This window comes from Erpetoichthys calabaricus, chromosome 15, assembly GCF_900747795.2.
Source record: "Erpetoichthys calabaricus chromosome 15, fErpCal1.3, whole genome shotgun sequence".
In the NCBI taxonomy this organism is placed as follows: Eukaryota; Metazoa; Chordata; class Cladistia; order Polypteriformes; family Polypteridae; genus Erpetoichthys; species Erpetoichthys calabaricus.
The window spans coordinates 33,002,948-33,018,121 of NC_041408.2; the positions used below are offsets into that span (position 1 = coordinate 33,002,948).

The 15,174-nt window shown below is 39.0% G+C and overlaps 1 protein-coding gene across 1 annotated transcript in view; it reads right to left on the minus strand.

The window, feature by feature from the left end:
* The window catches only part of rab1ab (RAB1A, member RAS oncogene family b), a 65,152-nt gene that overhangs the window by 32,429 nt on the left and 17,549 nt on the right, over positions 1–15,174 (minus strand). Inside the window, 1 exon segment of the mRNA XM_028820917.2 lies at positions 4,825–4,897. Coding sequence (XP_028676750.1) covers positions 4,825–4,897 — 73 coding nt within the window.

Here is a 15,174-nt window from a genome sequence, read left to right on the forward strand (position 1 = left end):
TAACATTCAAAGCTCTTAAAGGAATACTCCATCCAAAGATTATATTTTTATGATTCTTATTCCGTGTAATTAGTTGTAATTAGTAGATATCCAACCCTTTCACATTTGCCATGCTAAGGCTCAGATACAAGGAATTAAATAAGATGTCATGTTTACTCTGTAGTAATATTAGAATACTAAAAAACTTTGTAGCGGGGCTACATAATGACAGAAATATTCTGTGTTTGTGCCGAGTTGCATTGCATCTCATTGTCCCGTTTACTGTGTGTATCAGTAAATGTTGTCCCCGTGGGTGGATGGATGGATGGATGGATGGATACTTTATTAATCCCAATGGGAAATTCACATTCTCCAGCAGCAGCATACTGATACAATAAATAATATTAAATTAAAGAAAGATAATAATGCAGGTGAAAAACAGACAATAACTTTGTATAATGTTAAATGTTAACCTTTACCCCCCCGGGTGGAATTGAAGAGTCGCATAGTTTGGGGGAGGAACGATCTCCTCAATATGTCTGTGGAGCAGGACAGTGACAGCAGTCTGTCGCTGAAGCTGCTCTTCTGTCTATTTAGTGGATGCAGTAGATTCTCCATAATTGATAGGAGCCTGCTGAGCGCCCTTTGCTCTGCCACAGATGGCAAACTGTCCAGCTCCATGCCAACAATAGAGCCTGCCTTCCTCACCAGTTTGTCCAGGCGTAAGGCGTCTTTCCTCTTAATGCTGCCTCCCTAGCACACCACTGCGTAGAAGAGGGCACTTGCCACAACTGTCTGATAGAACATCTGCAGCATCTTATTGCAGATGTTGAAGGACGCCAGCCTTCTAAGGAAGTATAGTCGGCTCTGTCCTTTCTTGCACAGCGCATCAGTATGGGCAGTCCAGTCTAATTTCTCATCCAGCTGCACTCCAAGATATTTATAGGTCTGCACCATCTGCACACAGTCACCGAAGGATGATGGAGGGAGACCGCAGCCCCGAGACAGAAATCATCTGTTGGATCCACCAGTTACATCTGGGACATTTCATATTTAAAAAAGAGGAGCGAAAGGCAAGAGAGAGGCAAAGACAGAGAGAGAAAGGAAGAAAAAGAATAATTGTATGCATATTTCAACTCATTTCCAAACACTGTACCAGTCCATTACTTGCTTCTTCTGGATCAGGATTATTATCTCAACAGCCAGCACCGAGAAACCCCGGGGTTTGGACTTTGGCCAACCATTGCTGAGGACACTTATGGTGAGGTCGTTTTTTTTTTTTTTTTGCATTGTCGGGAGGAAGCAAGATTTCACACCAGCCAATATCCAACATTTGCCGGACTTTATTAGGTTTTCGGCTCATCTATCATTTTCATTTCAACTGCCGTGTTTCATTTCATCCGTGTTTGTGTTTGTTCAGTTAGTGTTTAGGGGCAAGTGAGGGTTCTTTGTAAATATTTGTATATTCGTGTTTTATATACAGTGATCCCTCACTATATCGCGCTTCGTCTTTCGCGGCTTCACTCCATCGCGGATTTTAAATGTAAGCATATGTGAATGTATATTGCGGATTTTTCACTGTTTCGCGGATGTCTGCGGTCTACAGTACGTGCGCTTCCTCATGATTTGCCCATTTGAATTCAAACAAGGGACGCTATTGGCGGATGGCTTAGAAGCTACCCAATCAGAGGACGCGGTTAAGCTCCTGGGTGCTGACTGGCTCAGCGACAGGGAGCGCAGAATTCGATTTCACTTAAAGCCGGCATCTCATCTCATCTCACTCATTCAGCATCAACGTTTTGCTTTGTGCGTACTGCAGTCAAGCTCTTAGTTATGTCTACAAAGCGATCTTCTCCTGCTACTGGGGCCGTGCCGAAGCGCCAACGGAAGATGCTAACAATTGCTGAAAAGGTGAAATTGTTGGACATGTTGAAGGAAGGGAAAAGCTACGCCGCTGTAGGACGCCACTATGGTATCAACGAGTCCACGGTTCGTTATATTAAGAAGGAGGAAAAGAACATATGATCTACGGCTGCAGTGTCCTTTAACCAGGAGGCGAAACGAAGTGTAAGTGGACGTAGTAAGGCGGTAGTCCGGATGTAATCTGCGTTAGGGATTTGGATCGAAGACTGCCGGAAGAAAAACATCCCCGTGGACACCAATATCATCCGACAAAAGGCCAAGCAACTTTATGATAGGTTTGCGGATGCTGGAGATGCTCCAGACGATGACGACGACGACCCTCGACCTGGAACTTCTGCTGAATCCCCCAGCGAGAGCCGTGAATTTACTGACAGCAAGGGCTGGTTTGAAAAATTTAAGAAAAGGTTCAGCTTGGCCAGTGTTAACCTGCAAGGAGAGGCTGCCTCCGTAGACAAAGCCGCAGCCAAGAAATTTGTCACCGACACGTTCAAGACGATTATTGAGGAAGGCGGATATCAGCCTGAAACCGTGTTTAATATGGATGAGACGGCCCTATTTTGGAAGCGGATGCCATCTCGTACTTTTATCACGAAGGAAGAGGCAAAAGCCCCGGGGTTTAAGGCGCACAAAGATCGCATCACGCTGGTCATGTGCGCCAATGTTGCGGGCTTTATGATAAAGCCTGGGCTCATTTATAAGTCCAAAAACCCCCGAGCCCTGAAAAATAAGAATAAAAACCTGCTGCCTGTGTACTGGATGCACAACCCGAAAGCGTGGATTACGAAACGCCTAACGTCGGATTGGTTTCACCAATGTTTCATCCCGGAAGTAAAGATCTATCTGGCAGATAAAGGGCTGGATTTCAAAGTCCTTTTACTTCTGGACAATGCTGGAGGTCATCCCTTGGATCTATCCTACCGAGGTGTAAAAATTGAGTTCTTGCCACCAAATACGACATCACTGATTCAGCCAATGGATCAAGGAGTTATCCAGGCTTTCAAGGCATTGTACACAAGGAACAGCCTGCAACACATGGTCGAGGCAATGGACACGGACGATGACTTTTCCCTGAAGGAGTACTGGCGTAAGTACATGATCACATCGTGTATGGTGAACATGCAGAAGGCCCTTAATGATATGAAGAAAGACATGGTTAATGCCTGCTGGAAGAAATTGTGGCCAGAAATTGTGTGCGAAAAGAAGGGCTTTTCTGCAGAAGAAATTCATGACTCAGCGGTTGACAAGGCAGTCACGCTGGCAAAACTGCTAGGAGGAGAGGGATTCAACGACATGACCAGTGATGACATCAATGAGCTGCTCGATGCCCACTCCGAGCTGCTCAGCGATGAAGATTTGGCCGAGATGACCAAGTCAGCGAGCGAGGAGGAAGATCAAGACGACCCGGCAGAGGAAGAAGACGCAGGCCTAACTCTCGAGCGTCTCGCGACCATTCTACGAATGGCAAAAGATCTGCAGACATCCATTGAAGAATGGGACCCGCAAATGATTCGTTCTCTGCAATTTAAAAATGCTCTTGACGGCGCCACGGAAGTGTATAGGAACCTCTTTACACAAATGAAAAAGCAGCGCCAGCAACTGCCCATCACGATGTTCCTTACATGTAAAACACTGCCTAGTACGCCTTCAGTGGAAGAAGACGACGGTGCTGCTACACAGTCGCGTGAAGAGGCTCCTTTACAACAGCTGTGACAGTGCAGTAAATGTCATCGTTATCTGACAAGTTGGTGAGTACCCAAAACTATTTTTCTACGTACTTAGTACAGTACATGTATGTACGTTTATTGTAACTGTGCACACATTTTATACAATTTTTTGCATTGCATTTTTTTTTTGCATTGTAGGTATTTATTGCCGGTGGCCTGGCTGTAACAAATGTGATATCGGAGACGCTCTACAGTTTCTTTAAAACAGCATTTTGGTTTTATGTACAGCATTTACATGTTAGATTTTTCACGTATTTTTATATCACCTACTCAATTACAATATGTTTAAAACTGTTACGTATTAAATAAAACTCCTCAATGATATACAATACGTATGTTTGTGAGTACTGTAGTATATAAACTGTGTTTACATACATTATTTCAATGAATCTTACCTAATAACTAAGAGAATATAAAGGGTTTATGCTGTATAACTGTACGGGGAATATTTATAAACCATATGGGAGAGTTTATAAGGACTTAAAATATATAAAAATAACCATATAAACATATGGTTTCTACTTCGCGGATTTTCTTACTTCGCGGGTTGCTCTGGAACGTAACCCCTGCGATGGAGGAGGGATTAATGTAATAATTAGTCACTGGTGTCACTGGGATAGTGTTGTTCTGTGCGCGCATTATTTACATTATTGAATATTTGTTTGTCCTTATTTACAATATATCTTTGTTTGATTTTACATTCCTGTCTACTGCTTGCTGGTTATTTCGTCATGTGGGGAAAAAGTACAACTTGTAAAAAGTATGGCTTGCTACTAGATAAAGAAGCCTCAGGTTATCCAAGGAATAGTCATGGTAGTGTATAGGCCGGTCTCGGTAAGGGGTTAGCCGTTACAACATCAATGACAATCTTGAAGCCCACAAATTTTGAAAAGTTAAAGCTAAATGGAAATTCAGGAAATCTACAAATACCCTTCTGTCAATTATAAAAAGGAGACAACACCACACACACAAAATTTTTTGCACTACAACAAAACTAAATTTAAAAATTAAACTATAAAGCATAAAATGATTCACTTGGTATGTTTACTCATTTTTTTCAGTATTAGATGCAAGTAATTTTTAACTATCAAATCTGAAACATAAAAAATAATGCAATTATATATTTCTTTAATTACAATGTAGTCCTATGCATCCCACCTACAATAAAAGACAAAAACAGAGTGAATATAAGACTTACTGCAAACCGAAGGAGGAGGCAAGACTTTCCCACACCTGAGTCACCAATCAGAAGAAGCTTGAATAAGTAGTCACTGGAAGACAGAAAAGAGTATTGCTATTCAGCTCTTTCAGCAGGTCAATAATCCAAAACAGTCAAAGTAACCTTGGATTCTTCCCATGAGGGGAAAAATGCAATGGACTAGTTAAAGCCCTAATATCATTCCAGTTAAGAACTTGAGCCACTATTTAAGAAACTTGCACAAGCACCATCCCACCAAATCTGAACAACCTGTAACAAATCTGCCTGGAGGAAGGGGGCAAAACAGTGTGAAACACTGGTACTTACTGTACCATACTTAAAGGAATAAAGTTGTTATTGCACAGCTGAAAATTTTGGATCTGCAGGATATTAAACTGTCAGGGTGCAAACAGTGGAATTTATCACTCTGAATTGGGTATAATGTATATTCAGTACATTGGTCTATACTGTACTAAAATCAATGGATTCATACACGGTTTTCCACTGTACATCAGTTTGGATCATGTATATAAATGCCGAAATTTGTGGTGCTTGAAGAATAATTTTGGTATAACAATTTCGAACTGTATTGGACTTGGCTGCATAAATTGTTTCTTTAGCTAAAATAGTGGTATCTCTCTGATTTGAATACTGCAGATGTAGATCTTAGATCATCTTTCATTTTGACGAGTTAATATAACAATGATGTCACAAAATGTGTTACACAAGTGAACAGCCAGTTAACATTATCATGCAAAATTTAAGCACTGTGAAGCAACACAATAGGTTTTTGAATGTTCTTTAATAAATATATTAAAATGATAACAGACCATTTTCCAGTTAAACAAACACAAGATTTTTGTCTGCATATACAGTGGATAGATTCAGAAATTATTCAGACCCTTTCACTTTCTGCTTACTTCATTGTGTTGAACATATAATTTTAAATTGACAGATTTGCCATATTTTCTCCAATTTACCCTCAATAACCCATAATGACATAATGAACATGTTTTCGAAAGCTTTGCCAATGTTTTAAAAATCAAAAGCTGAAATATCTCATTTGTATAAGTACTCAGACCCTTAATTCAGCAAATCATAAAAGCCTCCTTTGCAACAATTCCAGATTTCAGTCTTCTTGGGGAAGTCTCTAAAAGTCTCTACAAGCTTTGCATACCTGGGAATGGGCAGTTCTGCCCAAGTTCTTGCTGGCAGATACTCTAAAGTGCCAGCAGAATCAATTGGAAGCATCTACAAACAGCCATCTTAAGGTTTCTCCATAAATGGCCTATGAGGTTTAAGTCAGGGTTTTGGCTAGGCCACTAGGTTTCAACACTTGTATTGGAGATCTGTTTGCTGTCAGTACAAGCTATCAGAGTTGAAAAAGAGAAAAATATGCAAACTACACAAGTTGGTATAACTGTAGTTAAGATAAAATTCAAACAAACTAATTTGTAGTTTAAGTCACACTGAACGTTTCTCTGATTTAAGATTGTCTTTTTGCATGACCTGCGAACTAGTCTATTTCCCCTTGGGGATTAATACAGTGTATCAAAAATCAAAAAAGCAATCAAAACAGTATAATTTACATGACAGGAAAATTTTGCGAGGAGGTGGACATTTAATAGAATTTAACACTAGCAACTTAATTAACAGAAATAATTTCCGAATTAAGTCTGTTGGAATGTTTGTGGGGTTATCATGTATCAACATTAGTAATAAACAATGATAAGGAAGTAATACTTAAAGACCATCATAATGTAACTTTTAGTACTCTCATATGCAATGCATTTTGTAATGAAGCTCCTACTTAGAGAAGCAACCTGCTCTTGATGTCTGTACATGCTCAACACTACTAATGCACATGCAATTGCTGCTCATTCAGGGAGAAAAAAAATCCTTTGTCAGGGTCAATCTAACAGCTACTGACATAAAATGCCACAGCACCAGAACACTGGGTGGAATTTTGATTCTTATTTTTCCTTTATATTTCTATTTTTCTTTTTTTCCCCTCTGGACTGATTTTGAAGTGAACTGTTGTATCTGTTATGTTATTAATATCTTTGTGACAGAATAGTATGCAATTGTAATTTTCTGTTTTTTGAAAATAAAATAAAAATTACAATGTTAGAACTCTCTCCTTTATTAAGTCAATTTGTGCATGCAGAGATTCTAATTTTTTTTCACATGTACTTTCAGTAAAAAAAAGTAGTGCATGAATCACAAAGAAGTCATACTTTAAAGTACCACCAAACAAAAAAAAGACATAGTCAGGTCCATAAGTATTTGGAAAGTAATATAATTTTCATAATTTTGGCTCTGTACGCCACCACAATGGATTTGAAATAAAGTTATCATTATGTGATTGAAGTATAGACTTTCTGCTTTAATTTAAAGGGTTTACCAAAAATATAGTATGAGCCGCTTAGGAATGGCAGTCATTTTTCTAAATAGCCCGCCATTTTCAGGGGCTCAAAAATACCTGGACATTTGGCTGACAATCTGTTTATAGTCAGATGGGAGCAATTCCCTCAGTATTCCAAAGGTCTGGAATTGATCCTGAGTGTGGAATTTGTATTTGTAAGCCGACACTGTGAACTCTCATAATATGAGGTCCAAAGAGCTGTGCATGCAAGTAAAAACAGTCCATCTTTAGGCTGAAGAAACAAAACAAACACTTTAGAGAGACCGCACACTCACATGTAGCAGTCAAATCAACCATTAGGTACAGTTATAAAAAGAAGGAAACATCAGTGAGCTCAGCAGCCACAGAAGACAACTGTTCTGGATCATTGCAGAATTCTGTCCTTGGTGAAGAAGAACCCCTTTAAACCAAACCAAGAACACTCTCTGGTAGGTATACCTATCATTGTCAAAGTTTACAATCAATAGAAGATTTTGTGAAAGAAAAGACAGGGTTTACAACAAGGTGCAAAGCACTAGTAAACCTCAAACACAGGAAGGACAGATTAGACTTTGCCAAAAAAAACCACTTTTTTAAAGCCCTGGAACAATTAGCTTTGAACAAAGGAAACTAAGATCAATATATACCAGAATGTTGGAAAAGAAGAAATGGCTCATGATCCGATGAATACCATATCATTTGTGAAACATGGTGGAGGCTGTTTGGCATGATCATACATGGCTGCAAACTGAAGTCAGTCACTAGTGTTTACTGATGATATGACTGCTGGCATAAATAGCAGGATGAATTCTGATGTGTTCAGGGCTATACTATCTGCTCAGATTCAGCCAAATGCTGCAAAACTGATAGGATGACGCTTCACAGTACAGATGGACTATGGGCCACAACATACTGTGAAAGCAAGTGCTTTTCAACGCAAAGTAGTGGAATATTCTTCACTGGCCAAGTCAATCAACTGACATAAATCCAATTGGACATGCATTTCATTTGCTGAAGACAAAACTGAAGGCAGAAAGGCCAATAATAACCAGCAACTGAAGTCAACTACAGTAAAGGCCTGGTAAAGTATAACTAGGGTGGAAATCTAGCATTTGGAGATGGCCATGGGTTCTAGACTTCAGGCAGTTATTGACTATAAATAAATGATTATATTTATGATTATTAGTTTGTATAAATGTGTGAGCTCTTGAAAATAGGGGAACCATGAATAAAAATGTCTTTACTAAACAGTTCATACAATATTTTTTGTTAAAGCCTGTGAATCAAAGCTGAAAGACTAGACTTCAATTACATATTGATTGCTCTGTTTCAAATCCATTGTGGTATTCTGCAGTGCCAAAATTATGAAAATTATGTCACTGTCTTAAACACTTGCCTGACTGTAGAACAAGAAATTGTGTGAATGTCTCTTTTCTTGATATTGTATTACAATCATTAATGTAAGAAGATATGCAATTAAGAATTTCACTCACCTAAGTACATGACAAAGCTGAACTTGAAATACAGACATACCTACCTGATACAGGTCAAATCCTGTTACAGCGAATGCCAAAGTAATAATTTTCAGAATAACATACTTTTTGTTGGCTCAGACAACATCATGTTTAACAGATTTTGTCTTAACAAAATGTAAATTTCAGTATAATGAAGGTTTTCAGTATAATTTATGCCAAAAATACTTCACTGAGTGTCCATGTGGGTAGTTTGTGCGCAGATACTGTACCGTTCGAGTCTCATAGTGCTTCTCAAAGTTTTCTCCGCAATGAACAAAAAAAATGCAAAACGGCATTAGTTTACACTAAAAGAAAAATTAATCCCTGAAAAAGCTGATTCCGTAATGAAGACAAATTACATGCAAAAGCATTCAGAATTACGCCTTAAATGGTGTCAACAATTCTGAAGGATAAAAAGAAAAAAAAACTTGAAGATAAAGATCAAGCATTGGGACCTGAACGGGAAACATAAAAAAGAAATAGACTAGACACGTGTTCATATTTCTATTAAAAAAAAAAAAAAAAAGGCTACTTCTAACGTCTTATTTTCATTTTGTATTCATACTTATATTTCTATAAATAAATAAGTTACATCTAACACGTCATCTTCAAATAAAATATTTTTTAGTTTTTAGAGGTGCCTTTTTTTAAAATATACACTGGTATTTCCAAGCTTCACTCGCAGAGTTAACTGCACGAAAGACAGGAAGGGGACTCCAGGTTTCCAAGGAAAACACAGGCACTTTATTACAGTATAGAGAAGGCAGGTACAGACTCAAGACTTCATTCAAAATAGGAGCAGAGATAGGAGCCGCAACATGGCAATCGTCCTGCTTTAGCTCCCATCTGTAGATTAGAAGTACCCCAGTGGGTCAGAATTATCGATGTGGCAGACCAGGAGAGTGCGAGGAAGAGCAGGACAAACCCTGGTGTTAAATGTTACAAACACCATGCAACAAGAACATTACACGGTAAGCCTGATCCTGCAGAAGACAACAAATTACGTTGCCCTTGGTTTGCCGTTTACCAGACACAACAGAGCAACTATGGGGCTGTCCTTACGCCACTGCTGTTAACAAATGGCAAATCACCATCGCCCTCAGTCACAGTAGTATAAGTATTTTCCCCACATTTATTATAACAAAAATAATTTTATGTTCCCATTAATTCCTTACAACGGGATTCCACCTGCATTTATATCCTGAAATCAGACAGTGTTGTTCACTACTGGGTAAGTAGTACAGTCAGATTCACTTCCTTGGCAAAAAAAGCTTTTGTCTGCACTGTGTACCAGTGAGGCTAGTGAAGGGCCTTTAGTATAGCTTGAAAAGTTGAGAAGAAACTGAATAATCTGTTACCCACATGAAACATTATTGTATATTAAAAAGATCCTACCTCTTAAATTTGAAAGCTTAGGTAAGCTAAATATTTATTTCAGTTGCCAGGAATTACAATCAGGCTGCAGAATTGTTTTTTTTTTATTGACCATCCTGTTAAATGAAGAGTTTGGAACTACTGTAATACATTTATATATTTCTCTTTTTCTCTCTTGAGCTTCACTAATGTTCCAATTTCCCCTTGGGGACAAAAAAAAGTACAGTAATCCCTCCTCCATCACGGGGGTTGCGTTCCAGAGCCACCCGCAAAATAAGAAAATCCGCGAAGTAGAAACCATATGTTTATATGGTTATTTTTATATTGTCATGCTTGGGTCACAGATTTGCGCAGAAACACAGGAGGTTGTAGAGAGACAGGAAAGTTATTCAAACACTGCAAACAAACATTTGTCTCTTTTTCAAAAGTTTAAACTGTGCTCCATGACAAGACAGAGATGACAGTTCTGTCTCACAATTAAAAGAATGCAAACATATCTTTCTCTTCAAAAGGAGTGTGTGTCAGGAGCACAGAATGTCACATAGATAGAGAAAACAATCTCTAGCAAACAAATCAATAGGGCTGTTTGGCTTTTAAGTATGCGAAGCCCCGCGGCACAAAGCTGTTGAAGGCGGCAGCTCACACCCCCTCCGTCAGGAGCAGGGAGAGAGAGAGAGAGAGTTTGTTTTTCAGTCAAAAATCAATACGTGCCCTTCGAGCTTTTAAGTATGCGAAGCACCGTGCAGCATGTCGTTTCACGAAGCAACTGCACAAAAGATAGCAACGTGAAGATAATCTTTCAGCATTTTTAGACGAGCGTCCGTATTGTCTAGGTGTGCGAACAGCCCCCCTGCTCAATCCCCCTACGTCAGGATCAGAGAAAGTCAGTGCAAGAGAAAGAGAAAAATAAGCTGGGTAGCTTCTCAGCCATCTGCCAATAGCGTCCCTTGTATGAAATCAACTGGGCAAACCAACTGAGGAAGCATGTACCAGAAATTAAAAGACCCATTGTCAGCAGAAATCCGCGAACCAGCAAAAAATCCGCGATATATATTTAAATATGCTAACATATAAAATCCGCGATGGAGTGAAGCCGCGAAAGGCGAAGCGCGATATAGCGAGGGATTACTGTACCTGTAGATCAATTAATGCAATTTACATTTCCTGACACTGTACAACTGCTTTTTGTTACTTAATAAACAAAATTTTATTTGTAACAATTCAGGAGTCATGTTTCAGAATTCTAGCCGAGTCACTAACTATATGGATTTAACAAGGTAAACACCGATTGGTTCATACTGCTTCCCTCCCATATCCTATAGATGTATACATTACAGCTGACTGCTGACCCCAAAGTAGCCTGTGATGAGTGAGGGGTTGCGTCCTGTAGACTGGCAGTCCATCTACAGTTGCTTCTTGCATTGGGCCTATGTCTCCTGCATACCTGTACTTGAAGAAATGGTCAATTATAAATAAATGTCAAATATAAAAAATAACAACAACACACTCCTCCTTTCAAAGAGGATCGTTAATATACAAATACCAGTAACGGCAGACTGCACGATAAAGTGCAGTGAAAACACATGACTTGAGCATCCCTAGTTTTCATCCTCTTTCTCTGTACATTTAGCATTTGTTTGCTCAGAGGTTGATGCGATTGCTGCTTCCTGAGCAGCTCTTCTTTTCTCCACCCTAGCGGCCAACTTCTTCTTTTCTTTCGTCTGTATCTTTTCGCGTTAAAACTGATCAAGTCAGTGTTTGTGTTGCAATTACTTAGTACGTTTTCTTTAATTTTTCACTTAAGCTGGTACTTAAGTCTTCAATCTGCCTCAAGAATGATTTAAGATATGAAGAGGTAGGGGAAGGGATGGCAAAGGTGTTAGGAAGAAGAGCGGTGCCTGTACGCATGCGCTGCGCGGCCAAACTGCAGCAATATTTAGTTGGTGCCGCCTGCTGCCTAGAGTTGATTCTACAATAAATTAAAATAAAAATAAAAAGAGGAATAAACTTGGAGGTTAATCATCACCCCGAAAACGGATAGTAGACGTCATGTAGTATATGTGTACCAAATTTCAGGTCAAACAGTTTGCGAGATACAGGTGATTTAAAACCCAGGACAGACAAACGGCCAACTGCGGTAGCGTATTATATAAGAAGAAAATAGTACATAAAAATAAAACGAAACTTCCCAGAGATGCATCCCTCAAAAATCAGCCAATCCCTAATTTATCCAGTAACCATGCCTATGCAGCACCCTGCACTCAGCTAGGATTCAATGCAACTTCTGAAAACTTTACATTTATTTTTAACTAAAGATTTTTACACTTAAGGTTTAAAGAAGCTTCCATGAATAAGAGTAAGGGCTGTTTTGTTAAAAATTGCAAAAGTATTCTGTTTCTTCATAGAGTCTATGCCACCAGCAAAACATGCAAGATGCAAGAGCATTCCTAGACTGGATACCAGTCAATCAAAGGGTACAATCAAACACATACTGTACATCAGAGCATTACTAGTGTCACCTGAAAGTAAAAGGATGCAAGTCTCTAGGTGATAACATTCAAATATATGGGAAATGTGCAACCCTGTGTGTGTGGGGGGAAGTTCTGCTTTTACTGTAAAGAAATATAAAATTCACTACTCAACACAAAACTTTGTTAAATTTTACATCTTAATTTGTGCTTGCACATTAGGTCATACCAAAAGACATCTTTCGCATGTAAGCAAGCCCAATACAAAGGTTCTTAAAACCATGAGTGACACAATAAAGGCCTGATTTTTGCAAACCTTGGGGTGGAATTGGCTGGAAGTTACAGTAATAGTAATTGTCAGAATTTCATGATTCACATCATCCAAGGCGAACACGCGTGCAGTGATGAAGAAACATGGCTTTCAGAAAAATCCTGTCTTGCAGGTGTTGTAATGTGGATTCAACAGAGTGAAACCGATTTGTCACCTTCAGAATTACTTGCTGCTGAGAACGAAGTGCAAGACAGCAAAGGCAAAAAATAAAAAAAAGTAAAACTTGTGAATTCACTATGCATATATTGTCATCAACAGGCATTGGCACTACAAGGAGAAATTTATCATTTAGCTCAACAGGATATAGAAATCTTAAAGTTTCATTTTTGCCTTTCAAAAGGAAGGATGCAGTCACTCTTAGTACCCATTTTTATACACTGCATGCTCATAGCTGCTGCTCAACAATTTAAATTAACAAAGAAATGGTGAAACTGTTACCACAGAGAAGGTGAAATATGAGGTCATTATATTGTAATCTATAGACCTATGATTTAATTCTTATTATACTTTAATAAAATCTTGCCTTATGTCCTTGGCACACCATTTTGCACAGGCTGTGTTGACTGTTGTGCAATTTCCACTTAAAATTGTTATTACACTGTGAACTCTTAAAGTCGGTTAAAGCTTTGCTCAGTGTAATTCTACACGTCAACCAGTCATTTGGCTCTTGTTTCGTTCAAATGACAGGCAAAAGCATTTCACATTTACCAGCCACTTGACACTCCAATTTTGCATCTTTCAATGTAAAGAAGTGCTAAATCAGAGTAGTACTCACCTGAAAAGATCACTTCCAACATTTTTAGGATAATTTAACTGTATTTTAAACAGACACAGTAGATAATTGAGGTACCGTTTACCATGTAAAAAAACACAAATATTACAATTTTCTTCTCTATGATTTATTAGACTCTCCAGCTTTGTTACCGCAGGTGTCAACTCCCATAAACCCTGTAACTTGCATTTGAACATGGTTATTGGCTAGGTGCAAGTAAGAAATGGTTTATGTAATCTATAAGGGTGTCCTAGACTGGTGTACCATTTAGCCTTATTTTATTCCTGGGGTCTGAGAATACTAGGTGAGGTTCTGGCTCCCAGCAACCAGAAATGAAAGAAGTTGGTTTAACCAATTAATGGATAGAAAATGAGCGGCATGGTGGCGCAGTGGGTAGCGCTGCTGCCTCGCAGTTGGGAGACCTAGGGACCTGGGTTCTCTTCCCGGGTCCTCCCTGCGTGGAGCTTGCATGTTCTCCCTGTGTCTGCGTGGGTTTCCTCCCACAGTCCAAAGACATGCAAGTTAGGTGGATTGGCGATTCTAAATTGGGCCTAGTGTGTGGTGGGTGTGTTTGTGTGTGTGTCCTGCGGTGGGTTGGCACCCTGCCCAGGATTGGTTCCTGCCTTGTGCCCTGTGTTGGCTGGGATTGGCTCCAGCAGACCCCCGTGACCCTGTGTTCGGATTCAGCGGTTTGGAAAATTGATGGATGGATGGATGGATAGAAAATGTGATGAAAAAAACATTGGGCCTCAAAAGTGTTACGTTTGGTTTAGCACATGCAGGTAAGAATGTCTTTGTATTGTGACAAAAATTATCAAATAAAATTATAAGTGTTCATTTTTTTCTGTTTTGGGACAAGACCCAAAGTGCACCAAGCCTGCATATTCCCGATGATAATATCAAGTGCAAACCCAATATGTTAAAAAAAGTACTTATCCTTCACTGTACTTAACTTTGCCATAGTCAAAAGGCATCTAATGACTACATATACAAGCCAAGATTATTATAGTTTTACCTTTTTATATTAGTTTTTATTTTGATAATTTTTAAAGTTTGATGTTTTTTCTTACTCTAAATGTCTACAGCATACAACATATCCTACTCTAATACAATATTCAAAAATCTCCCATACAGGGCTTTGAAATTTTCTACCAGCCATATTGATCTCAGATTCCATCTCAGGCACATACAACTTATAATAATAATAATTCATTACCATTTATATAGCGCTTTTCTCAGTACTCAAAGTGCTATCCACACAGGGAGGAACCGGGAAGCGAACCCACAATCTTCCACATAGACAGAAGTTTGCCACCTGCAGGCCTGAAAATATATCAAAAATCAGAAAACAGATTCTACTGTGTTCTGACAGGTGTGATCACGAAAATCACGGGGGCTTAGGAAGAACAGGGCTCTAAGGCATAAATCAGTGTGTAGATCCCACCCAGCTGTATTGAGAGAAACAAAGAAAAACAACCATGTAGTGT